The sequence below is a fragment of the Stylophora pistillata genome, chromosome 5 (genome assembly GCF_964205215.1).
Source record: "Stylophora pistillata chromosome 5, jaStyPist1.2, whole genome shotgun sequence".
Lineage (NCBI taxonomy): Eukaryota > Metazoa > Cnidaria > Anthozoa > Scleractinia > Pocilloporidae > Stylophora > Stylophora pistillata.
The window spans coordinates 39,918,042-39,945,654 of record NC_142523.1 but is presented as its reverse complement, the minus strand read 5'-3'; the positions used below and the strand labels follow the sequence as shown (position 1 = coordinate 39,945,654).

Sequence of the window (27,613 nt, the reverse complement as noted above, 5' to 3'; positions counted from 1 at the left end):
TTCGGCCAGGTTTCTTTGAAAAATAAAAGATGTTTCTCTTTTGAACCTTACTATAAGTAAGATAATTTGGCACCTGTCTCATGTTGTCTTGGAATCTGTCGAAAACGCACTAACTCATGTTTCCGTTTAAATAACCTATTTTATTCTGGACAAAATAACTCTCCTCAATCACATCGGCAGGTCAACGAACGAGCTAGGCAGAAAAAGATCATCTTTTTACCTGACTAAACAAAGATCGAATCACGAGTTTTTGGTTCCTTATTCAATCAATCAATCAATCAATCAATCAACTTCACGTGTTTCCGGTCTCTTAAGGTATCGCAACGACGAAATTATTGACGGTCTACAGTTTCCAACAGAATCCGCCCTTTCAAAAGGCATAGGGTAAAATATAGACTTGACTGGAGTATTTTTTGGACGATTTTTTAGACTAATTTTTTGGACTATTTTTTGGACGATTATCTGGACGATTTTATAAGGGGGAGGCACACCTTTAGTACTCAGGGAGGGGTGGTTGCAGTCGATAAGTACTGAGGGAGGGGTGGGGGAAGAGTGTTATCACTCAGGGAGGGCTGGTAGGTGGTTGTAATTGTAAACACTACTGGTTAATGGAGCTTTTACTCGATCGTAAAAATCATTTTAATCGGTTTTACGACTGACTTCTCCTACATCAACATTTTGTGCTGGGACGCGGCGTTTCTTTAGTGTTTTAGCCATGCGAAAGCAAAACTACCACGTAAACACTGGACTTTAATTCTTGTTGAAAATATCGCGTTTGCGATTCTCCACTGCTTCTCGGCAAATATTTGTTTTAAGAACATCAAATTTCGGCTGGGCAACTATCAGCCGATAGCTCCTCGACAGAAACACTCTATTGTTTAACTAGGTATTTCGGTGTAGTGCGAAATTCAGTGATCTCGTCTGATAAGATCACTGACTAAAGGAAGATAGATAAATTCAGTAATAACATACTGTATACACAAAGGAAAACGTAAAACAACTGATAGTGCTGTTACGAGGATCGAATTATTTTTACTGAATCTGTCACGCAATCCCAGACTTTTCTAGAATTATCTGTAATCTGTAATATTCCAGAAACTTCTTTCATGTGACTCAGCAGTTTCCAAAAATAGTACAACTTGTGATACGCTATAAATAGTAATAGAACATTCTAGATAACTAAAGTAAATGTATAAAAGCTGGCGTGTGAGAAGTACAAAAGAGATTTGCCCGAGGGCTTACCCTCGTGGCTTGCTGACTGAACTTTTGGAAGCTATGATATGACGAGGCTATGACCTTTTGACCTTGCGATATCCGAAGAGAAGAAGGAGATGGAAAAGACGATAGTCGAGAGAGAAAGAAGATAGAGAATACAGAGTTTACTATGGAGTCCTCCGGAAGAGTTTGTGTACAAGGAAAGAATGCGATAAATCAAGAAAGCCAAGCGCTGTGGTCTTCAGTCGGCGGATGTTGGAATTGAAAGTTGATCAAGACGACGAACACTTACACGGCAAGAAGGATTGTAAGCCTGCTTTATGAACTGCTTAACTTAATCTTTAACCTAAGTAAATTAGACAATGTAAAACTAATTAAATAATAGTTGAAATGGGTAACTGTTTGTTGTTACATTTTTGTTGCGTGCCATATATCGTACTCGGGAGTCTATTTTCATATATGCTTTGTTAGCGGACATTTGTTGGTCATTCGTGCACGTAACAGTGCACACACAAGTCGACTCAAAAGGCACACGGATAATTCAACAGTAGAGGATCGTAAACGCAGTATTTTTGTTGTAGAGCGTTTTCAAGGATTGATATTTCGAGTATTTTTTAGGTTTGCCTTTTGTTTTATTAAGTCTTGCCTTTTCGCCCCCTACGTGCTATTTTGATGAATCTATAGTTTTGATCATTTGTTTTTAGTGTGTGCTTGAACTTGGCTCAGCACTTACCGTGCTAGACATTTTAATCTCTTGTTATGGTTGAGGATAACTAGTTTGCTAGGTGGTCATGTTTGAGTTGGTAAAACTGACCTTGAGTCTTACCCACACTGAACATCCTGTCTTGGAAATCCCCACGGTTAGCTGACCCAAACATGTCTGTGATTTTTGTATTTAATACTGGAGCACTCCTTGCTGAAAGTAGTAGAAAATAAGCAGTGGAACAAGAGAGAGAAACTTAGCTGTAGTAGAAGCAGCAGTATAGGAGAATAAAGAAGAAAATTACAGAGTCTCAGTACCTTTCGTTAATTCGCCAAGCGAGTGGTAAAACCCCCACAACATTCTAAATATACGTGGCAGTTTCGCTTTCACATAGCGGAAATTCCGAGACCTCGTCTGATATCATCAATGACATAAGGAAGAGAGATGACACGTTTTTCGGGGTGTGCGTCTTCGAGGTGTGCGGTCTGCGGTCTGCGTTTTCGAGGTCTGTGTTAACGAGACACCTGAGAGAATATTGCTTTGTACGATTGTACCAAAAATGATTTCATATAGTAAACGTATAAAACGTTAAAATTGCGATAGTGCTTGTGAATTCTATATTTGCGGCTAAAGTCAAGGGCCAAGAAACGGAAATTCTGTGATCTCGAGCTCGTCTGATAACATCAATGACAAAAGAAAGATAGATAAATTTGGTAATTACACAAAGGAAATCAGATGGTGCACAAGTCGACTCAAAAGGCACAGCATAACCTATGCCAGACTGGTAACTCAACAGTGGAGGATCGTAAACGCGATATTTTCAATAAGAATTAAAGTCCAGTGTTTACGTGGCAGTTTCGCTTTCGCATGGCTAAAACATTAAAGAAACGCCGCACCCAGCGCAAAATGTTGATGTAGGAGAAGTCAGTCAAAAAACCGATTAAAATAATTATTACGATCGAGTAAAAGCTCCATTAACCAGTAGTGTTTACAATTACAACCACCTACCACCCCTCCCTAAGTAATAAAACTCTTGCCCCACCCCTCCCTCAGTACTTGTCGACTGCACCCACCCCTTCCTGAGTAATAAAGGTGTGCCTCCCCTCTTATAAAATCGTCCAGAAAATCGTCCAAAAAATCGTCCAAAAAATCGTCCAAAAAAAAGTCCAAAATATCGTCCAAAAAATCGTCCAAATAATAGTCCAGCCCAGTCCATATTTTACCCTATGCCCTTTCATAAACACCTACCGGCGGAAAACAGTCTGTTATGTGATCTATGCGCTAAACTATCGATTAGATTATCTCTATGCTTAATATGTTCCTCTGAATCCGGGTTATGCGGGAGGCACTTGTAATCATTGCGCAGAGCTCGCCAAAGAAATTAATTAGAGATAAAGTAGTACTAGAAAAGTTTAGTTGCCTGTCATTTTCTATTTGTTGCAGGCCAAAAGAGATTTTTCTTTCCACAAAAACTGTGGTTTAAACTGAAGACGAGGGTTAATCAACCAGAGACCCTAAACTCATTTAAGAAAAGAATTAGGAACGGGCATTTAGATGAACTTTTAGATAAATAGTACCACTACCAAATGTGTGACTCTTAAAAGATTTGCAGTTCTCTTAGCTAATTGTCTATGAACTTTATTTCATATTTTGAAATCTAAGGAAATGTTTTTTATTTTAATTTTACATAGACTTGGCCTAGTAATACGCGACTGTTATTATAAGTCATTTAATTGTGACAATATTTTTAGATAAGTGGGACTGTAATTAAAGAGTCCACAATTAGCGCTTGTTTTCAGCGGGTGTTAGATCCATTAGAAACTGAAATAAAGTTATTATTACCTTAATTATTATCACTATTATTATTATTTGTTATAGTTTAAAGAAATGTAGGGAATGAGAATTAAAAAAAACTCATCAGAACCGCCTAATAACCAACTGCTCATCATCACACTACGTGTACTTTTACACCATGCACACCAACAGAATCCATTTTTTCATAAATACCTACCAAGGGAAATAAGTGTGTTGTGTGATGTGAGCGTTAAACTATCGATTAGATTATCTCTGGCCTTAATATGTTCCTCTGATTCAGGGTTATGCGGGAGACACTTGTAATCATTGCGCGGACCTTGCCAAGGAAATTAATTAGAGATCAAGTTGTAATAGAAAAGTTTAGTAGCCTGTCATTTCGCTTGTCCCATCTTCACGACGGCCTCCCCGTGTACCTACGGCCTACCCGTGTACCTACGGCCTACCCGTGTACCTACGGCCTCCCCGTGTACCTACGGCCTCCCCGTGTACCTACGGCCTACCCGTGTACCTACGGCCTACCCGTGTACCTACGGCCTACCCGTGTACCTACGGCCTACCCGTGTACCTACGGCCTCCCCGTGTACCTACGGCCTCCCCGTGTACCTACGGCCTACCCGTGTACCTACGGCCTACCCGTGTACCTACGGCCTCCCCGTGTACCTACGGCCTACCCGTGTACCTACGGCCTACCCGTGTACCTACGGCCTACCCGTGTACCTACGGCCTACCCGTGTACCTACGGCCTCCCCGTGTACCCACGGCCTCCCCGTGTACCTACGGCCTCCCCGTGTACCTACGGCCTCCCCGTGTACCTACGGCCTCCCCGTGTACCCACGGCCTACCCGTGTACTCAAGAAGCTAGAGTTGCCCTCGGCTATCGCCTCGGGCAACTCTTACGCTTCTTTCGTGCTCTCCAAACTTCCCGCGTGCTCCATAACTCGATAGTGCACGCTAAAGCATGAACCAATTGTTAATTAGAGCAACCTCATGGTATGAATCAGTTTGGCTCCCTTGACGGCGTAACCTGCGATCTGGCTTTCTTTGAAAAGTTTTTTTGATCGTGGGAAACACGTGCTGGCACAATTGTTGTGTTTGTAAGCATTTTGATGGAGAAAAATTGTCTTAAATTGCGAATGTGTGAAGAATTAGTTAAGATACCGGCATTGGTTTGCATTGTCCAAATTTGAGGGATGGAGATGTTGCAGTAAGCTTAGGCTCACTTCATATTCGCGGTCTTTGGGTCTTTACGCACGAATCGTTCATGTTATCGTCACTTTTAACTCAGACGCTCATTTCTCTGTAGTCGAATATTCTGTGGCATATTTCCTTTCCATTTTTGACTCCACAAAGGTATCTTTTCATCAAGTTTGGAATAGAAAAACCATCACGCTTCATGGGACAGGACGCCATTTTGAAGCTGTCCAAGTAGTTCGGCATATTCTCGCCTTTGTACCATTCCCCAAATATACGTAAACCGTCACTTTGACCAGGTAAACTTGCCGGGGAGGCACTTTGACCTGGTAAACTTGTCGGGGAGGGGGAGAAAAAGTGTTTAATCCAGGTTTAATGCATAAATTAATGTCTAACAAAGTGAGTGAGGGATTTCTAATTGAATTTCGCCCCCAAACCCTAAACCCCATAGCATGACTTACGTCATACCATGAGGTTAAAACTGTGATTTAAAATGAAGACGGGGGGTTAAACAACCAAAGACTTTGTACAAAAGTCCTTTATCGAAAGTCAAAGTCTTTTATCGTATAAAGATTTGGCTTTCCCAAACTTACTTGGAAGGTCTTCCTCGTCACTTTCATCCGAGGATTCTTCAGTCATGTAAGAAAAGAAATAGGAACATGCATTTAGATAAAACTTTTAGATCAATAATACCACTACAAAATGTGTGATTCTTAAGGATCTGCATTTCTCCTAGCTAATTGTCCATGAATATTATCGAGGTAGAAGGGTATTTGAGTTAACGAGGCTTCGAGTTATCGGGGTTTACTTGTGTCTCGTTGATGATATTCAGGCGACTTTTACATTTATTTAAAACAGAACACTTATCTATCATAGATATTGCTCCTTTCTTCTTCTGACGCAGTTTTGCGTTAACTTTGTCAATTTTCACAGTTGATTTTAAGTCCTTTATTGTATAAAGATACAGCTTTCTCGAACTTACCTTGAGTGTCTTCTTCATCACTTTCATCCGAAGATTCCTCAATATCTTCAATGGGTCCTTTTTTTGGTTTCGCTACGGATTCCAAAACAGAAAGAAATTCGTATAAAAAGTTCGCCCTTGAAATTCAGTCTCCGCAGGCGCCCTTCAATGCATATGTTTTCAGTCTCTTTCTGACTAAACTGGAATTCGAAACTCTGCAAACCTTCGATCAGTGCTGAATGTGATGGACTAAAGTAAAACTTGTGTTACAAGGAGGTTTTGGCTAATCTGATTAAGAAATGTTATGGCAGATAATTGTTCTTACATTATGACTTTTGTCTGTCTGTTCTTACACATTAAATAGGGTATATGTACATGTATTACAAAAGGAACCGTTCATTTGCCCGCAGGGTGGCGGAAACTATATAATAAAACATTAGAGGTACCTGTTTAAAAATAGGATGGGGGTCAAAGATATATTTGAAAAAGTTTCAGTTATTTTTCTTTGATTTCTTACAAAAGTTATTTCGTTACAACCGCTAGACTCAGTCAACCCTGGCATTTGGCATTTTACAAACTGAGTTGTGCGGTGAAAGTATTTCCGATTCATACTCTTTGAGACAGAAAAAGGTCAAAGTTGTTTTTTCCATGTAAGCTTGACTCGTTCCATTGGGAAAACTTGTGAAAATGGACGAGAATTGAGTCTGGATAAGAACTCATTTTCTCAAGATCCACGAGGCTGGGCTCCCGTACATTTCACAGTAAGAATCTCGAAGAGGGATAGGTATTTGAAAAGATCAACTTGAATGTATTGTTCGTCAATACACAGCATGTTTTCTCTTTAATAGATGTCTGCAGAATACATGCAGCGCCAAATTTCTTTTCGCAAGGACAAGTGATGATAGTAAGCAAAAAAATTAAGTATAAATGAACGACCGCTTGGACTGGTTACCGTTGTAAAACTTTGAGAGGAATCTGTCGAAAACGCACTAACCCACGTTTCCGTTTAAATCATCTATTTTGTTCTAGACAAAACAACTCTCCACAATCACATCTACAAGCCAACGAACGAGCTAGGCAGATTAAGACCATCTTTTTTCTTAACTAAACAAAGATCGAATCACGAGTTTTTGGTTTCTTATTCACATTTTTCCGGTCACTTAAAGTATCGCAACAACGAAATTATTGTCTACAGTTTTCAACAGAATCCGTTTTTTCATAAGTACCTACCAACGGAAAACAGTGTGTTGTGTGATGTGAGCGTTTAACTATCGATTAGATTATCTCTGGCCTTAATATGTTCCTCTGATTCTGGGTTATGCGGGAGACACTTGTAATCATTGCGCGGACCTCGCCAAGAGAATTAATTAGAGATCAAGTAGTACTAGAAAAGTTTAGTTGCCTGTCATTTTCTATTTTTTGCAGGCCAAAAGAGATTTTTCTTTTCCGCAAAAACTGTGGTTTAAACTGAAGACGAGGGTTAATCAACCAGAGACCCTAAACTCATCTAAGAAAAGAAGTAGGAACAGGCATTCAGATAAACTTTTAGATCAATAGTACCACTACCAAATGTGTGACTCTTAAAAGGATTTGCAGTTCTCTTAGCTAATTGTCTATGAATATTATTTCAATATTATTTGGAATCTAAGGAAATGTTTTTTATTTCAATTACACATAGACTTGGCCTAGTAATACGTTACTGTTATTATGAGGAATCGTTCATGCTATCGTCACTTTTAGGACTCAGACGCCCATTTCTCTGCAGTCGAGTATTCTGTGGAATATTTCCTTTCCATTTTTAGCTCCACAAAGGTATCTTTTGATCAAGTTTGGAATAGAAAAACCATCACGCTTCATAGGACAGGACGCCATTTTGAATCTGTGCAAGTAGTTCGGCATATTCTCGCCTTTGTACCACCCCCCAAATATACGTAAACCGTCACTTTGACCAGGTAAACTTGTCGGGGAGGCACTTTGGCCTGGTAAACTTGTCGGGGAGGGGGAGAGAAAGCGTTTAATCCAGGTTTAATGCATAAATTAATGTCTAAAAAAGTGAGTGAGGGATTTTTAATTGAATTTCGCCCCCAAACCGTAAACCCCATAGCACGACTTACGTCGTGCTATAGGGTTTACGGAAAAAAACAAAACAATACTTCCTTGGGGAACACCTGTGAAAACAGGGTTAGGTTCTGACAATACTCCCTTAAATTGAGCGATCTGGTTTCGGAGGAATAAATAGTCCGTAAACCAGTTCAGTTTATTATCCTGTATTCCATAGCGAGACAGTTTTTCTAACAAAACGGAATGGCTGATGGTGTCAAACGCTTTAGATAAGTCAATGAAGATCGCTCCTGTAGCTTTACCTCCGTCCGCTTCCTTCCGGATAAGGTCTGTAAAGAGAGTTACTGCTAATTCCGTCGAGCGATTGCGGCGAAATCCAAATTGATGTTGAATTCGAGATATTTCATTAATTGTTTGTGCACCGTTTTCTCTAAAATCTTTGACATAGTAGGGAGAATCGATATTGGTCTATAGTTGTCAATTTCTGCCATGGAACCAGACTTGAAGGTGGAATCACCTTGGCCATTTTACCATTCAGTAGGGACTACTCCAGTTGCAAGGGATGAATTAATTATGAATGTAAAAGGCTTTGCGATGACTCCTGCTGCATCTTTAAGCTACCGACAGAAACCGCTCGAATGTTTACATCTGACGTTCATGGAAGTTGATTTAATTTTGGACTTTTAATTTTAAATACCGAGTGAATCTATTGATGAGAAACTCTAAAGTAACTGTGACAAAATTTAAACTTTCGGTCATCTCTATGACTACTAGATTCTTTCATGGTGCTCTTTTGAGGATGCATGGTAGATCTACCGATTGGAATTAACGATTTTAGCTTTATATACGACACGGCAAACTTTAGTTGTGCCCGCTACGATTACCAACTGGTAAGTCAAAACGGCCTCTTAACAAAATTTTTTTATGGTCCTCGCTTTGCCTAGGTTCATAAAAACACGAAAACAAAAAAGACAAAAGAACTCGGTCATTATTCAGCCATCTTGACCTCACACTAGGTCAATAACGCATTTTTATTTGCTACCACCGACACTTTATCCAAGCTACACTTAATACCAAGAGTTAAGGATAGATTGATAAAAAACTACTGTCTTTTTATTTCTGTTTGTGGTCATGTTTTGGTGGAATTTGGTTGGGTCTCGCTCGAATTTAGACAAGTTTGGTTTGTTTGTTATCCTTCCTCAATAAATCACGTTTTTCGCTATCTGCGACTCGTAAAACACCTTGCTAGTGACACGCCTAAAGCAATGTCTCGCTTCGAATTGTTTCCAGTGGTTGTAAGTACGTGTGATGCATGATCCTCGCAATAGAGAGCGCTATTTATGCAATAGCGAAAGTCAGACCTTTTTCAGATTTTCAGAAAGTCAGAATATTTTCAGGTCTGACTTTCGCTATTGTATAAATAGCGCTCTCTACTGCGAGGATCATGCATCACACGTATCTAATACCGCATTTCAAAATATATGAACTTCATATATACATTGTAAGTGGTTGTAAGTGTTACAATGAGTATTTCCTCTCATCTCTGCAACTTCGCTCACTCAAGAAACCATTTACATTCTTTTCATAAATTTCTTTAAAACGCCTGAGCAGTTACTGCAGGGAGAGTAGTTTGAAGTCAGAGTGATTTCGATGTTGTCCAAACTTTTTCAACACTATTGCTACCCAGCGCAAAATTTTGATGTAGGAGAAGTCAGTCAAAAAACCGATTAAAATGATTATTACGATCGAGTAAAAGCTCCATTAACAAGTAGTGCTTACAATTACAACCACCTACCACCCCTCCCTAAGTAATAAAACTCTTCCCCCACCCATCCCTCAGTACTTTTCGACTGCACCAACCCCTTCCTGAGTAATAAAGGTGTGCCTTCCCCCCTTATAAAATCTTCCAGAAAATCGTCCAAAATATCGTCCAAAAAATAGTCCAAAATATCGTCCAAAACATCGTCCAATAAATAGTCCAGTCCACTCTATATTTTACCTTATGCCCTTTCATAAATACCTACCGGCGGAAAACGGTCAGTTATATAATCTGAGTGTTAAACTATGGATTAGATTATCTGCATGCTTAATATGTTCTTCTGATTCCGGGTTAAGCGGGAGGCACTTGTAATCATTGCGCAGAGCTCGCCAAAGAAATTAATTAGAGATCAAGTAGTACTAGAAAAGTTTAGTTGCCTGTCATTTTCTATTTTTTGCAGGCCAAAAGAGATTTTTCTTTTCCGCAAAAACTGTGGTTTAAACTGAAGACGAGGGTTAATCAACCAGAGACCCTAAACTCATCTAAGAAAAGAAGTAGGAACAGGCATTCAGACAAACTTTTAGATCAATAGTACCACTACCAAATGTGTGACTCTTAAAAGGATTTGCAGTTCTCTTAGCCAATTGTCTATGAATATTATTTCAATATTATTTGGAATCTAAGGAAATGTTTTTTATTTCAATTACACATAGACTTGGCCTAGTAATACGTTACTGTTATTATGAGGAATCGTTCATGCTATCGTCACTTTTAGGACTCAGACGCCCATTTCTCTGCAGTCGAGTATTCTGTGGAATATTTCCTTTCCATTTTTAGCTCCACAAAGGTATCTTTTGATCAAGTTTGGAATAGAAAAACCATCACGCTTCATAGGACAGGACGCCATTTTGAATCTGTGCAAGTAGTTCGGCATATTCTCGCCTTTGTACCACCCCCCAAATATACGTAAACCGTCACTTTGACCAGGTAAACTTGTCGGGGAGGCACTTTGGCCTGGTAAACTTGTCGGGGAGGGGGAGAGAAAGCGTTTAATCCAGGTTTAATGCATAAATTAATGTCTAAAAAAGTGAGTGAGGGATTTTTAATTGAATTTCGCCCCCAAACCGTAAACCCCATAGCACGACTTACGTCGTGCTATAGGGTTTACGGAAAAAAACAAAACAATACTTCCTTGGGGAACACCTGTGAAAACAGGGTTAGGTTCTGACAATACTCCCTTAAATTGAGCGATCTGGTTTCGGAGGAATAAATAGTCCGTAAACCAGTTCAGTTTATTATCCTGTATTCCATAGCGAGACAGTTTTTCTAACAAAACGGAATGGCTGATGGGGTCAAACGCTTTAGATAAGTCAATGAAGATCGCTCCTGTAGCTTTACATCCGTCCGCTTCCTTCCGGATAAGGTCTGTAAAGAGAGTTACTGTTAATTCCGTCGAGCGATTGCGGCGAAATCCAAATTGATGTTGAATTCGAGATATTTCATTAATTGTTTGTGCACCGTTTTCTCTAAAATCTTTGACATAGTAGGGAGAATCGATATTGGTCTATAGTTGTCAATTTCTGCCATGGAACCAGACTTGAAGGTGGAATCACCTTGGCCATTTTACCATTCAGTAGGGACTACTCCAGTTGCAAGGGATGAATTAATTATGAATGTAAAAGGCTTTGCGATGACTCCTGCTGCATCTTTAAGCTACCGACAGAAACCGCTCGAATGTTTACATCTGACGTTCATGGAAGTTGATTTAATTTTGGACTTTTAATTTTAAATACCGAGTGAATCTATTGATGAGAAACTCTAAAGTAACTGTGACAAAATTTAAACTTTCGGTCATCTCTATGACTACTAGATTCTTTCATGGTGCTCTTTTGAGGATGCATGGTAGATCTACCGATTGGAATTAACGATTTTAGCTTTATATACGACACGGCAAACTTTAGTTGTGCCCGCTACGATTACCAACTGGTAAGTCAAAACGGCCTCTTAACAAAATTTTTTTATGGTCCTCGCTTTGCCTAGGTTCATAAAAACACGAAAACAAAAAAGACAAAAGAACTCGGTCATTATTCAGCCATCTTGACCTCACACTAGGTCAATAACGCATTTTTATTTGCTACCACCGACACTTTATCCAAGCTACACTTAATACCAAGAGTTAAGGATAGATTGATAAAAAACTACTGTCTTTTTATTTCTGTTTGTGGTCATGTTTTGGTGGAATTTGGTTGGGTCTCGCTCGAATTTAGACAAGTTTGGTTTGTTTGTTATCCTTCCTCAATAAATCACGTTTTTTGCTATCTGCGACTCGTAAAACACCTTGCTAGTGACACGCCTAAAGCAATGTCTCGCTTCGAATTGTTTCCAGTGGTTGTAAGTACGTGTGATGCATGATCCTCGCAATAGAGAGCGCTATTTATGCAATAGCGAAAGTCAGACCTTTTTCAGATTTTCAGAAAGTCAGATTATTTTCAGGTCTGACTTTCGCTATTGCATAAATAGCGCTCTCTACTGCGAGGATCATGCATCACACGTATCTAATACCGCATTTTAAAATATATGAACTTCATATATACATTGTATCTGATTTATCATCACGGGTTTATTACGAATCAACTTATTACGAATCAACTTTAGCTCAATTGGTAGAGCGCTGCACTAGTATCGCAGATGTCAGTGGTTCGAATCCCGTACAGGCCTGATTTTTTTCAGGTCTGACTTTCGCTATTGCATAAATAGCGCTCTTTACTGCGAGGATCATGCATCACACGTATCTAATACCGCAGTTCAAAATATATGAACTTCATATATACATTGTAAGTGGTTGTAAGTGTTACAATGAGTATTTCCTCTCATCTCTGCAACTTCGCTCACTCAAGAAACCATTTACATTCTTTTCATAAATTTCTTTAAAACGCCTGAGCAGTTACTGCAGGGAGAGTAGTTTGAAGTCAGAGTGATTTCGATGTTGTCCAAACTTTTTCAACACTATTAGCACTTTCAAATGTAACATAGTTGTTGTATATTATCGTTTTCGAAGTGTTCATTGAAAATGTAGCCTTTGCCGTCATTGGCTTTGATACTGACAATGAAGTAAGAACGCTTTGGCTATGTTGTATGACGGACACCAGTTCAAAGTAACTCTTTCAAGAAATATGAATAAAGGCTGAAAGTTTTTAAGAAACTGTGGTACAGCGTCGGTGGGGGTAACAAGATAATTTGGTCATGTCAACTAAGTTGAAATTGCAAATTGGCCACCTTAACGAATAAAAGAGCTGACGTTTCGAGCTGACGAAAGGCTAACGCTCAAAACGTCAGCTTTTCTATTCGTTACGGTGGCCGATTTGCAATTTCAACTTAGTTGATGCAACCAAATTATCTTTCAAGAAATAGTCTAGGGTACGTTCCCATAATAATAAAAAAAAAAAAAAAACAAAGAAAAAAACAAAAACACGATGCAAAGTAGATAGAAAGAGACATACATTCTCAAATAAATTTCGAAATCATTACTGAGCCAGAAAAGAAGCTAAGCAATTAAAACACGAAACAAACTCTTTGCACCATTCTTTACCAAGTAAAAGGAGTGTTTCATTCTAAAGCAAATCTTACGGTGTTTAAAAATATTCTTTGAATGCAATTTATTTGCATTCAAGGTGTTGTATAGCAGGATAGAAATGTGAATCACAAGTGCATCGTAATCTACTATATCTGTATTTTACGAACACATTTGAAAGTTTAACATAATAGGACTTGCTTTCGAGTTGTTTAATACACCAATTGATATCTATTTTTTAATTGTTTGAAATGACATAACTTAAGATGGAAATCGTTTGAGATCTCAAACAATTTTTCAGCTGCTTTAAAGGGTGTTTCTCTGGGGTAGCGTGATTTAGATTTTGAGGAAAAACCAGAATTTCTCCTATTTCGAGAACATAAAACTGAACAGTTAACAAACCATTTTTATCTTCGCATCTGGAGAAATCAATGGCGTTCATTGTAACCGGGTTTATAAAATGGCAGTATGATTTTTTTCACGATATTCTTTCAAGTACGAATATTACATGTCGTTGAAACCTTTTCTTTCCTTTTATGTCTGACGTTGAAGAATCTTTTTCGGCCAGGTTTCTTTAAAAAAAAAAAGATGTTTCTCTTTTGAACCTTACTATAAGTAAGATAATTTGGCACCTGTCTCATGTTGTCTTGGAATCTGTCGAAAACGCACTAACTCATGTTTCCGTTTAAATAACCTATTTTATTCTGGACAAAACAACTCTCCGCAATCACATCGGCAGGTCAACGAACGAGCTAGGCAGAAAAAGATCATCTTTTTACCTGACTAAACAAAGATCGAATTACGAGTTTTTGGTTCCTTATTCAATCAATCAATCAATCAATCAATCAATCAGTCAGTCAATCAATCAATCAATCAACTTCACGTGTTTCTGGTCTCTTTTGGTATCGCAACAACGAAATTATTGACGGTCTACAGTTTCCAACAGAATCCGCCCTTTCATAAGGCATAGGGTAAAATATAGACTTGACTGGAGTATTTTTTGGACGATTTTTTAGACTATTTTTTTGGACTATTTTTTGGACGATTTTCTGGACGATTTTATAAGGGGGAGGCACGTCTTTAGTACTCAGGGAGGGGTGGGTGCAGTCGACAAGTACTGAGGGAGGGGTGGGGGAGGAGTGTTATTACTCAGGGAGGGCTGGTAGGTGGTAGTAATTGTAAACACTACTGGTTAATGGAGCTTTTACTCCATCCTAATAATTCTTTTAATCGGTTTTATGACTGACTTCTCCTACATCAACATTTTGTGCTAGGACGCGGCGTTTCTTTAGTATTTTAGCCATGCGAAAGCAAAACTACCACGTAAACACTGGACTTTAATTCTTATTGAATATATCGCGTTTACGATCCTCCACTGCTTCTCGGGCAAATATTTGTTTTAAGAACATCAAATTTCCGCTGGGCAACTATCAGCCGATAGCTCCTCGACAGAAACACTCTATTGTTTAACTAGGTATTTCGATGTAGTGCGAAATTCTGTGATCTCGTCTGATAAGGTCACTGACAAAAGGAAGAAGATAAATTCAGTAATAACATACTGTATACACCGAGGAAAACGTAAAACAACTGATAGTGCACACACAAGTCGAGTCAAAGGGCACACGGATATTTCAATACTGGAGGATCGTAAACGCAGTATTTTAAATATACGTGGCAGTTTCGCTTTCGCATAGCGGAAATTCCGAGACTTCGTCTGATAACATCAATGACATAAGGAAGAGAGATGACACGTTTTTCGGGGTGTGCGTTTTCGAGGTGTGCGGTCTGCGGTCTGCGTTTTCGAGGTCTGTGTTAACGAGACACCTGATAGAATATTGCTTTGTACGATTGTACCAAAAATGATTTCATATAGTAAACGTATAAAACGTTAAAATTGCAATAGCGCTTGTGAATTCTATATTTGCGGCTAAAGTCAAGGGCCAAGCAACGGAAATTCTGTGATCTCGAGCTCGTCTGATAACATCAATGACAAAAGAAAGACAGACAAATTTGGTAATTACACAAAGGAAATCAGATGGTGCACAAGTCGACCCAAAAGGCACAGCATAACCTATGCCAGACTGGTAACTCAACAGTGGAGGATCGTAAACGCGATATTTTCAATAAGAGTTTAAGTCCAGTGTTTACGTGGCAGTTTCGCTTTCGCATGGCTAAAACATTAAAGAAACGCCGCTACCCAGCGCAAAATGTTGATGTAGGAGAAGTCAGTCAAAAAACCGATTAAAATAATTATTACGATCGAGTAAAAGCTCCATTAACCAGTAGTGTTTACAATTACAACCTCCTACCACCCCTCCCTAAGTAATAAAACTCTTGCCCCACCCATCCCTCAGTACTTGTCGACTGCATTCACCTTTTCCTGAGTAATAAAGGTGTGCCTCCCCCCTTATAAAATCGTCCAGAAAATCGTCCAAAAAATCGTCCAAAAAATCGTCCAAAAAATCGTCCAAAAAAATAGTCCAAAATATCGTCCAAACAATCGTCCAAATAATAGTCCAGCCCACTCCATATTTTACCCTATGCCCTTTCATAAATACCTACCGGCGGAAAACAGTGTGTTATGTGATGTGAGCGTTAAACTATCGATTAGATTATCTCTATGCTTAATATGTTAACCATCTTAATATCTTCAGAAGGTGCTCAACGCCGCTGCTCGACTAATTTTTAGGATTCCCAAGTTTCACCACATCTCGTCCGCCTTATATAATCTTCACTGGCTTCCTGTGGCTTATCGCGTCCATTTTAAGTTGTTACTTTTAATTTATAAAGCTTTAAATAACCAAGGCCCACTATACATAAAAGAATATCTGCAGCCACACAGTGTCAAGGGTCATCAGCTACGTTCCTGCGATCAGGGTCTCCTTATGGTCCCAAGAACTAACTTTAAGACCTTTGGTGATCGTGCCTTTGCCCGTTCTGGACCTTTTCTGTGGAACGAACTGCCGCTTGAAATTCGAAACAGTCCAAATGTAACGATTTTTAAGTCAAAGCTTAAGACACATCTATTCAAGCTGGCTTACAGTTTGTTTTGATATTTTGTCGTTTATCATTTTAATATTTGTAGTTAATATGTTGTAAAGCGCTTTAGAATATTTTATAATTTTAGCGCTCTAGAAATGTAAATTATTATTATTATTATTATTATGTTCCTCTGATTCCGGGTTATGCGGAAGGCACTTGTAATCATTGCGCAGAGCTCGCCAAAGAAATTTATTAGAGATCAAGTAGTACTAGAAAAGTTTAGTTGCCTGTCATTTTCTATTTTTTGCAGGCCAAGAGAGATTTTTCTTTCCACAAAAACTGTGGTTTAAACTGAAGACGAGGGTTAATTAACCAGAGACCCTAAACTCATTTAAGAAAAGAATTAGGAACGGGCATTTAGATAAACTTTTAGATCAATAGTACCACTACCAAATGTGTGACTCTTAAAAGGATTTGCAGTTCTCTTAGCTAATTGTCTATGAATGTTATTTCATATTTTGGAATCTAAGGAAATGTTTTTTTTATTTCAATTATACATAGACTTGGCCTTGTAATACGCGACTGTTATTATAAGTCATTTAATTGTGACAGTATTTTTAGATGAGTAGGACTGTAATTAAAGTGTCCCCAATTAGCGCTTGTTTTCAGCGGGTGTTAGATCCCTTAGAAACTGAAATAAAGTTATTATTACCTTAATTATTATCACTATTATTATTATTTGTTATAGTTTAAAGAAATGTAGGGAATAAGAATTAAAAAAAAAATCATCAGAACCGTCTATTAACCAACTGCTCATCATCACACTATGTCTAGTGTTACCCCATGCACACTAAAGCTAAAACACGTTTTTAAGCTGTTTTGATAGACACAGTTTAAAGGTGTTTTCTTTGTAGAAGTTGCTAATACTGATGTTTGTCGGCTTCAAATTTTCACGCTATGAGAACAGAGGTTAGTGACTACTTGAACCCTCTAAAAAATATTTCAATTTTCTGTCGCTGATTTTCATTCAGTTGAACCTGATTAGCTGAGAAAATTCGTCACTGGTCAATTACAAACTCCTTCCGAGATACGACTTCCTGAGAAAAACGCGTTCCCTATTAAACTCAGTGCTTGTCACAACAATGACATTAGGACTTCCGCTCTTCAATTATGAGATCGCCTATAAGAATATCGAAAAATAATTATCTTCACAGGAATTTGGCATTTGGCATTTGGCATTCTACAAACTGAGTTGTGCGATGAAAGTATTTCCGATTCATACTCTTTGAGACAGACAAAGGTCAAAGTTGTTTTTTCCATGTAAACTTGACTCGTTCGATTGGGAAAACTTAAGAAAATGGACGATAATTGAGTCTAGATAAGAACTCATTTTCTCAAGATCCACGAGGCTGGGCTTCCGTACATTTCACAGTTAGAATCTCGAAGAGGGATAGGTATTTGAAAAGATCAACTTGAATGTATTGTTCGTCAATACAGAGCATGTTTTCTCTTTAATAAATGTCTGCGGAATACATGCTCGCCAAATTTCTTTTTGCAAAGACAAGTGATGATAGTAAGCTAGACAAAACAACTCTCCACAATCACATCTACAAGCCAACGAACGAGCTAGGCAGATTAAGACTATCTTTTTTCCTAACTAAACAAAGGTCGAATCACGAGTTTTTGGTTTCTTATTCACATGTTTCCGGTCTTTTTAAGGTATCGCAACAGCTTGACGAAATTATTGTCTACAGTTTCCAACAGAATCTGCCCTTTCATAAATACCTACCGGCGGAAAACAGTGTGTTGTGTGATGTGAGCGTTAAACTATCGATTAGATTATCTCTGGCCTTAATATTTTCCTCTGATTCTGGGTTATGCGGGAGACACTTGTAATCATTGCGTGGACCTCGCCAAGAAAATTAATTAGAGATCAAGTTGTAATATAAAAGTTTAGTTGCCTGTCATTTCGCTTGTCCTGTCTTTCACGACGGTCTCCCCTTGTACCTCTCCAACGAACTTGAAGAGGTTCAAAAGCGGGCTATGCGCATTATTTATCCTCTTTGCTGATATAATGAGGCCTTGGTTGAAGCAGGCCTGACTAAACTTTCAGATCGCCGCCAGAAACTAGTTGATTAACTATTTAAGAATGTTTTACAGAATGAACAGAACAAGCTCCATGAACTTCTTCCTGCTCGCAACACATGTACTTTTAACCTAAGAAATATGCGGAAGTTTAAGCCAGTTTTTAAGACGAACAGGTTTCGTAATAGTTTCATTACCTTCAATGCCCTTCAGGCTTGAACGGTTTTAAAAAACCGTTTTTTTAGTAGGACATGTATTTAGTGTCCTAATTGCTGTTTTAATACATTTAGTCTATTTAACGTAATTATCGATATTTAAAATTTGTAAATAATCGTATGATTCAACTTTTGGTTGGAAATCGGTTATTAATAAACTCTCTATCTATCTATCTATCTATCTATCTATCAATCTCTCTATCTATTTGTTGCAGGCCAAAAGATATTTCTTTCCACAATCAAAGGTTCTTTAGAGCAACCTCATGGTATGAATCAGTTTGGCGCCCTTGGCTTTCTTTGAAAAGTTTTTTTGATCGTGGGAAACACATCCTGGCGCAATGGTTGTGTTTGTAAGCATTTTGATGGAGAAAAATTTTCTTAAATTGCGAATGTGTGAAGAATTAGTTAAGATAACGGCATTGGTTTGCATTGTCCAAATTTGAGGGATGGAGATGTTGCAGTAAGCTTAGGCTCACTTCATATTCGCGGTCTTTGGGTCTTTACGCACGAATCGTTCATGTTATCGTCACTTTTAACTCAGACGCCCATTTCTCTGCAGTCGAGTATTCTGTGGCATATTTCCTTTCCATTTTTGACTCCACAAAGGTATCTTTTCATCAAGTTTGGAAGAGAAAAACCATCACGCTTCATGGGACAGGACGCCATTTTGAAGCTGTCCAAGTAGTTCGGCATATTGTCGCCTTTGTACCATTCCCCAAATATACGTAAACCGTCACTTTGACCAGGTAAACTTGCCGGGGAGGCACTTTGACCTGGTAAACTTGTCGGGGAGGGGGAGAGAAAGTGTTTAATCCAGGTTTAATGCATAAATTAATGTCTAACAAAGTGAGTGAGGGATTTCTAATTGAATTTCGCCCCCAAACCCTAAACCCCATAGCATGACTTACGTCATACCATGAGGTAAAAACTGTGATTTAAAATGAAGACGGGGGGTTAAACAACCAAAGACTTTGTACGAAAGTCCTTTATCGAAAGTCAAAGTCTTTTATCGTATAAAGATTTGGCTTTCCCAAACTTACCCGGAAGGTCTTCCTCGTCACTTTCATCCGAAGATTCTTCAGTCATGTAAGAAAAGAATTAGGAACATGCATTTAGATAAAACTTTTAGATCAATAATACCACTACAAAATGTGTGATTCTTAAGGATCTGCATTTCTCCTAGCTAATTGTCCATGAATATTATCGAGGTAGAAGGGTATTTGAGTTAACGAGGCTTCGAGTTATCGGGGTTTACTTGTATCTCGTTGATGATATTCAGGCGACTTTTACATTATTTAAAACAGAACACTTATCTATCATAGACAATGCTCCTTCCTTCTTCTGACGCAGTTTTGCGTTAACTTTGTCAATTTTCACAGTTAATTTTAAGTCCTTTATTGTATAAAGATACAGCTTTCCCGAACTTACCTTGAGTGTCTTCTTCATCACTTTCAACCAAAGATTCCACAGTATCTTTAATGGGTCCATTTTTTGGTTTCGCTACGGATTCCAAAACAGAAAGAAATTCGTATAAAAAGTTCGCTCTTGAAATTCAGTCTCCGCAGGCGCCCTTCAATGCATATGTTTTCAGTCTCTTTCTGACTAAACTGGAATTCGAAACTCTGCAAACCTTCGATCAGTGCTGAATATGATATACTAAAGTAAAACTTGTGTTACAAGGAGGTTTTGGCTAATCTGATTAAGAAATGTTATGGCAGATAATTTTTCTTACATTATGACTTTTGTCTGTCTGTTCTTACACATTAAATAGGGTATATGTACATGTATTACAAAAGGAACCGTTCATTTGCCCGCAGGGTGGCGGAAACTATATAATAAAACATTGGAGGTACCTGTTTAAAACAAGCATGGGGGTCACAGACATATTTGAAAAAGTTTCAGTTATTTTTCTTTGATTTCTTACAAAAGTTATTTCGTTACAACCGCTAGACTCAGTCAACCCTGGCATTTGGCATTCTACAAAGTGAGTTGTGCAATGAAAGTATTTCCGATTCATACTCTTTGGGACAGACAAAGGTCAAAGTTGTTTTTTCTATGTAAGCTTGACTCGTTCCATAGGGAAAACTTGTGAAAATGGACGAGAATTGAGTCTAGATAAGAACTCATTTTCTCAAGATCCACGAGGCTGGGCCTCCTTACATTTCACAGTTAGAATCTCGAAGAGGGATAGGTATTTGCAAAGATCAACTTGAATGTATTGTTCGTCAATACACAGCATGTTTTCTCTTTAATAAATGTCTGCAGAATACATGCTGCGCCAAATTTCTTTTTGCAAGGACAAGTGATGATAGTAAGCAAAAAAATTAAGTATAAATGAACGACCGCTTGGACTGGTTTCCGTTGTAAAACTTTGAGAGGAATCTGTCGAAAACGCACTAACTCACGTTTAAATCATCTATTTTATTCTAGACAAAACAACTCTCCACAATCACATCTACAAGCCAACGAACGAGCTAGGCAGATTAAGACCATCTTTTTTCCTAACTAAACAAAGGTCGAATCACGAGTTTTTGGTTTCTTATTCACATGTTTCCGGTCTTTTTAAGGTATCGCAACAGCTTGACGAAATTATTGTCTACAGTTTCCAACAGAATCCGCCCTTTCATAAATACCTACCGGCGGAAAACAGTGTGTTGTGTGATGTGAGCGTTAAACTATCGATTAGATTATCTCTGGCCTTAATATGTTCTTCTCATTCTGGGTTATGCGGGAGACACTTGTAATTACTGCGGGAACCTCGCCAAGGAAATTAATTAGAGATCAAGTTGTAATAGAAAAGTTTAGTTGCCTGTCATTTCGCTTGTCCTGTCTTTCACGATGGTCTCCCCGTGTACCTCTCCAACGAACTTGAAGAGGTCCAAAAGCGGGCTATGCGCATTATTTATCCTCTTTGCTGATATAATGAGGCCTTGGTTGAATCAGGCCTGACTAAACTTTCAGATCGCCGCCAGAAACTAGTTGATTAACTATTTAAGAATGTTTTACAGAATGAACAGAACAAGCTCCATGAACTTCCTCCTGCTCGCAACACATGTACTTTTAACCTCAGAAATATGCGGAAGTTTAAGCCAGTTTTTAAGACGAACAGGTTTCGTAATAGTTTTATTACCTTCAATGCCCTTAAGGCTTGAACGGTTTTAAAAAACCGTTTTTTTAGAACATATATTTAGTGTCCTTAATGCTGTTTTAATACATTTAGTCTATTTAACGCAAATATCGATATTTAAAATTTGTAAATAATCGTATGATTCAACTTTTGGTTGCAAATCGGTTATTAATAAACTCTCTATCTATCTATCTATCTATCTATCTATCTATCTATCTATCTATATATCTATCTATCTATCTATTTGTTGCAGGCCAAAAGATATTTCTTTCCACAATCAAAGGCTCTTTAGAACAACCTCATGGTATGAATCAGTTTGGCGCCCTTGACGGCGGAACTTGCGATCTGGCTTTCTTTGGAAAGTTTTTTTGATGGTAGGAAACACATGCTGGCACAATTGTTGTGTTTGTAAGCATTTTCATGGAGAAAAATTGTCTTAGATTGCCAATGTGTGAAGAATTAGTTAAGATAACGGCATTGGTTTGCATTGTCCAAATTTGAAGGGTGGAGATGTTGCAGTAAGCTCAGGCTCACTTCATATTCGCGGTGTTTGGGTCTTCACGCTCGAATCGTTCATGTTATTGTCACTTTTAGGACTCAGACGCCCATTTCTCTGCAGTCGAGTATTCTGTGGCATATTTCCTTTTCATTTTTAGCTCCACAAAGGTATCTTTTGATCAAGTTTGGAATAGAAAAACCATCACGCTTCATGGGACAGGACGCCATTTTTGAATCCAAGTAGTTCGGCATATTCTCGCCTTTTTACCACCCCCCAAATATATGTAAACCGTCACTTTGACCTGGTAAACTTGTCGGGGAGGGGGAGAGAAAGTGTTTAATCCACGTTTAATGCATAAATTAATGTCTAAAAAAGTGAGTGAGGGATTTTGAATTGAATTTCGCCCCCAAACCCTAAACCCCATAGCACGACTTACGTCATACCATGAAGTAATAACTGTGATTTAAAATGAAGACGGGGGGGGGGGGTTATACAACCAAAGACCCTAAACTCATTTAAGAAAGGAATTAGGAACATGCATTTAGATAAAACTTTTAGATCAATAGTACCACTACAAAATGTGTGACTCTCAAAGATTCGCATTTCTCCCAGCTAATTGTCCATGAATATTATCGAGGTAGCAGGGTATTTGAGTTAACGAGGGCTCGAGTTATCGGGGTTTACCTGTATCTCGTTGATGATATTCAGGCGACGTTTACATTTATTTAAAACAGAACACTTATCTATCATTTGTGAATTCCAGAGAATCACCGGGTAGCGCCGCTTAGCAGTGGAAGGATAGCTAGTACATAGAGCCCCAAAACGAACGCACAAGCACCACGTGTAACAATCCCAAGTGGTTTAATGTTATGTGATACAAAATGGAACGTAGCCAGGTAGCTGAATACTTGGTGTGATTTCGATAACAAATGTGGTAGAATTATGTGTGAGTGTGTGTGGTTCGAACTAGAAGGTAACAGAAAACGAAACGAAGCTAATTAATTGACTTACCAACGATGAGACAGCACAATGACCTATTCTTGAAATCAACTGAACTAATAATGAAGGAAACGATAAACTAAATCGAGCATAAACAATATAGGTAACTTACTTTGGTAGAGCTCCTAGCGTACTTGAAAGGCGTGGGTAGCGGAGTGGACAAAACAGTTTTACAATGAGTAGCGGAGCGCACGACCTCTCGACAGCTATCAAAAAATAGTTTTCTCTCTTTTACGCAAGCCCGTAATATGTGCGAATGACTGACATAAATTGCGTAACATTTTCACACCAATTACAGTAATCGACAAAAATAAACCGTAACGTAGATAAACCTTAACTATGCTTAGACAATAGGCAGTTAAGCAATAAATAATCTAAAGTACAAAGAAAATAAATAGCGTTTCAAAACTAACATCATTGACATTGCTTCTTCCTTCCTCTGACGCTCTTTTGCGTTAACTTCGTCATTTTCACAGTTGATTTTAAGTCCTTTATTGTATAAAGATTTGGCTTTCTGGAACTTACCTCCAAGGTCCTCCTCGTCACTTTCATCCGAAAATTCTTCAGTTTCTTCAATGGGTCCTTTTTTTGGTTTCGCTATGAATTCCAAAACAGAAAGAAATTCGTATGAAAAGTTCACCTTTGAAATTCAGTCTCGGCAGGCGCCCTTCAATGCATTAGTTTATCTCTCTGAGTAAACTGGAATTCGAAACTCTGCAAACCTTCGATCAGTGCTGAATGTGATGGACTAAAGTAAAACTTGTGTTACAAGGAGGTTTTGGCTAATCTGATTAAGAAATGTTATGGCAGATAATTTTTCTTACATTATGACTTTTGTCTGTCTGTTCTTACACATTAAATAGGGTATATGTACATGTATTACAAAAGGAACCGTTCATTTGCCCGCAGGCTGGCGGAAACTATATAATAAAAATTGGAAGTACCTGTTTAAAACAAGGATGGGGGTCAAAGATATATTTGAAAAAGTTTCAGTTATTTTTCTTTGATTTCTTACAAAAGTTATTTCGTTACAACCACTAGACTCAGTCAACCCTGGCATTTGGCATTCTACAAGCTGGGTTGTGCAATGAAAGTGTTTCCGATTCATACTCTTTGAGACAGACAAAGGTCAAAGTTGTTTTTTCCATGTAAGCTTGACTCGTTCGATTGGGAAAACTTGTGAAAATGGACGAGAATTGAGTCTGGATAAGAACTCATTTTCTCAAGATCCACGAGGCTGGGCTTCCGTACATTTCACAGTTAGAATCTCGAAGAGGGATAGGTATTTGAAAAGATCAACTTGAATGTATTGTTCGTCAATACACAGCATGTTTTCTCTTTAATAAATGTCTGCAGAATACATGCAGCGCCAAATTTTTTTTCGCAAGGACAAGTGATGATAGTAAGCAAAAAAATTAAGTATAAATGAACGACCGCTTGGACTGGTTTCCGTTGTAAAACTTTGAGAGGAATCTGTAGAAAACGCACTAACTCACGTTTCCGTTTAAATCATCTATTTTATTCTAGACAAAGCAACTCTCCGCAATCACATCTGCAAGCCAACGAACGAGCTAGGCAGATTAAGACCATCTTTTTTCCTAACTAAATAAAGGTCGAATCACGAGTTTTTGGTTTCTTATTCACATGTTTCCAGTCTTTTTAAGGTATCGCAACAGCTTGACGAAATTATTGTCTACAGTTTCCAACAGAATCCGCCCTTTCATAAATACCTACCGGCGGAAAACCGTCTGTTATGTGATCTGAACGTTAAACTGTCGATTAGATTATCTCTGGCCTTAATATGCTCCTCTGCCGGATTCAGGATTATGCGGGAGACATTTGTAATCATTGCGCGGAGTTTACCAAAGAAATTACTTTAGAGATCAAGTTGTCATACAAAAGTTTAGTTGCCTGTCATTTTTTTATTTGTTGCAGACCAAAAGAGATTTTCTTTCCACCAAAACTATGTTTTAAACTAAAGGCGGGGTTAAACAACCAGAGACGCTAGACTCATTTAAGAAAAGAATTAGGAACATTCATTTTTAGATAAACTTTTAGAACAATAGTACCACTACCAAATGTGTGACTCTTAAGGATTTGCATTTCTCCTAGCTAATTGTGTATGAATATTATTTCATAATTTGGAATCTAAGGAGATGTTTTTTTCATTTGATTATACAGAGATTTGGCAAGTAAGATGTGACTGTTGTTATAAGTGATTTAATTGTTAAAGTCATGATTTTTCAAGTTATTATTACCTTTATCATTATCACTATTATTATATGTTATAGAAAAAGAAATGTAGAGAATAAGAATTTTGAAAAAAATTATTAGAACCGTATACAGGAACCAACTGATCATATTGAAACTAAATGTCCTGTTACCTCATGCACACTAAAGTTAAACACGTTTTTAAGCTGTTTTGTTGGACAAAGTCTAAAAATGGTTTCTTCATAGAAGTTACTAATACTGATGTTTTTCGACTTCAAATTTCACGCAATAAAAATATAGGTTAGTGATTACTTGAACCCTCTAAAAAATATTTCAATTTTCTGTGCCTGATTCTCATTCAGTTAAACCTGATTTAATGAATATGTTTTGGTGTGAATAGAGAAGATAAGCCCTTCACGTTTATTCTCAAAATTCAAGACCTTCTAGGGAAACTGTGCAATAGGAAGTATTTAGCAGAATTCCTCAAGCACAGCTAAATCATTGTTAACGACAGATATTATATCCCAGGTGGAAGCTATGAAGAAATATGCAGAAACAACTCTGTGAGAAAATTTGTCATCGGACAATTACTAATTCCTTCTAAAATACGACTTATTAACTCGTTGCTTGTCACTACAATGAAATTAGGACTCCCGCTGTTCAATTATGAGATCCCCTACAAAAATTACCTGTAACTTACATTCAAAACTAAAAATTAACAATTTCTTCAAAAAATAATTATCTGCACAGGAAATATTTAATTCGTAACAAATATGTTCATTTACAAATTGAGGTTGGTCTGGAAACAAGCTATGATCTCCGTGACTGGGTAATTCTCTCCGAAATACGTTCTGCTAATGATGTAGCTACGAGTTACTTTCAAATTGACAAAAAATTGGGCAATTTTATACAGGCTCAGGTATCATGGCCCCATCAATACACTCAAAAAGCCCTCTTATACTCTTAGATATGCATATTTAAACTATTCAATGATGAATTGGGGTACTTTGTGCTCCACGAAGCTCTATCTTTTGTGCGCATCTAGAGAAAGTGCAACAAAACATTATATTTTGCTGACTTAACTAAACTTGGATGATATTTTTATATGGAAAATTTCCTTTTTTGAGCAGAAACTACAACATATTAAAATAATAATCCCTGCTGCTCTCACTGATCTATTTTTAACTGCTTTTGAAGTTCATAACTATCATTCCCGATATGATTTTGACGAAAACTGGTGCACACCCGTTTCCAGAACAAATTATGGCTTAACTGAAGAAGACTATGGCTTTGGCGTTAAAAATTTACCACAGAAAATTTAAGAAGATCACAAGAAATAGTATATTAACATAGAAAGAATTTGAATGTTGTGTAATATAATATAAACTAATTTAAACACTTTCGGTACCTATATCTGGCTATCAGTGAGGAACTAGTACTTTTATTATTTTTTAATTGATTGAAAGGCATGCATTACATTTCAACTTGGATCACTTCCCAATGGCCAACTCGAAAGCTTTTACTCCTTTGGCCGCTACACTTTTCCTCTTATTTAAAGTAATTTTGCATTTCTTATTTATTTTTTTCTATGACTTTGTAGTTTTGTTAATTAAGTGAGATTTATATAACGAAAATAGGTGTAACTACATAAAATTGGTACATTTATATATATTACAATAAAAAAAATTGGTGTTGATGATAATCCACGGTGTGGAGTCAGCGGCATGCGATTTAAAGCAATCAAGCAGCAGTAATGCGGTGGTTTTATTCTGCTTTTCGTCTAATTCCTACACTAGGCAAGCTCTGTGCAGTTACAGAAAAGAGCTAAAGATCTGGCAATAAATGTGGGTCAAACGCCTCATGTAGTTTCGACGCATTCGATTATGTGTACACCGATTTACGAGCTAACTTAATGGTGAAGTTTATGTTACTGACGAAGAAACTATTTTACCTTTCATTTTATTTCCATCACTGGCCATTTCTGTCAACAGAGGTTGGCTCGTTGCTTTAGAATATCGACTGCAAGACGACGCTATTTCAGCTGGTAGCCTCCTACAAATCAATGTTGCCAAACCTGCAAGCAAACAAAAGATGTTGTAAATGTTCAGAAGTCACAAGATAAAAATGATTGTTTTTCTAGTGAAGGCCTCTGACATGTTTACTGAACTTGAAGCTGTTCTCCTTTGTTTTGACTTAAGTGACTCCTTTGTTCTGACTTA

At 37.9% G+C, this 27,613-nt stretch overlaps 2 protein-coding genes across 2 annotated transcripts in view; both read right to left on the bottom strand.

Annotated features, from left to right (window-relative positions):
• Positions 1-25,032, bottom strand: part of LOC111335748 (uncharacterized) — a 46,757-nt gene extending 21,725 nt beyond the window's left edge. Inside the window, exons 1-5 of the mRNA XM_088761966.1 lie at positions 24,918-25,032; positions 23,709-23,721; positions 23,196-23,239; positions 19,987-20,058; positions 19,599-19,634 (exon numbers count right to left, since the gene is read on the bottom strand). Of these exons, the coding sequence (XP_088618092.1) occupies positions 19,599-19,634; positions 19,987-20,058; positions 23,196-23,239; positions 23,709-23,721; positions 24,918-25,032 (280 nt within the window). The remainder of the gene's footprint in view (positions 1-19,598; positions 19,635-19,986; positions 20,059-23,195; positions 23,240-23,708; positions 23,722-24,917) is intronic.
• On the bottom strand, positions 9,381-19,471 carry LOC148731930 (uncharacterized). The gene is given in 4 exon segments (XM_088760811.1): positions 9,381-9,608; positions 11,499-11,532; positions 12,735-12,889; positions 19,467-19,471. Coding segments are annotated over 4 exon segments (285 nt in total). The 3' UTR covers positions 9,381-9,517.
• Positions 25,033-27,613: the final 2,581 nt, after the last annotated feature.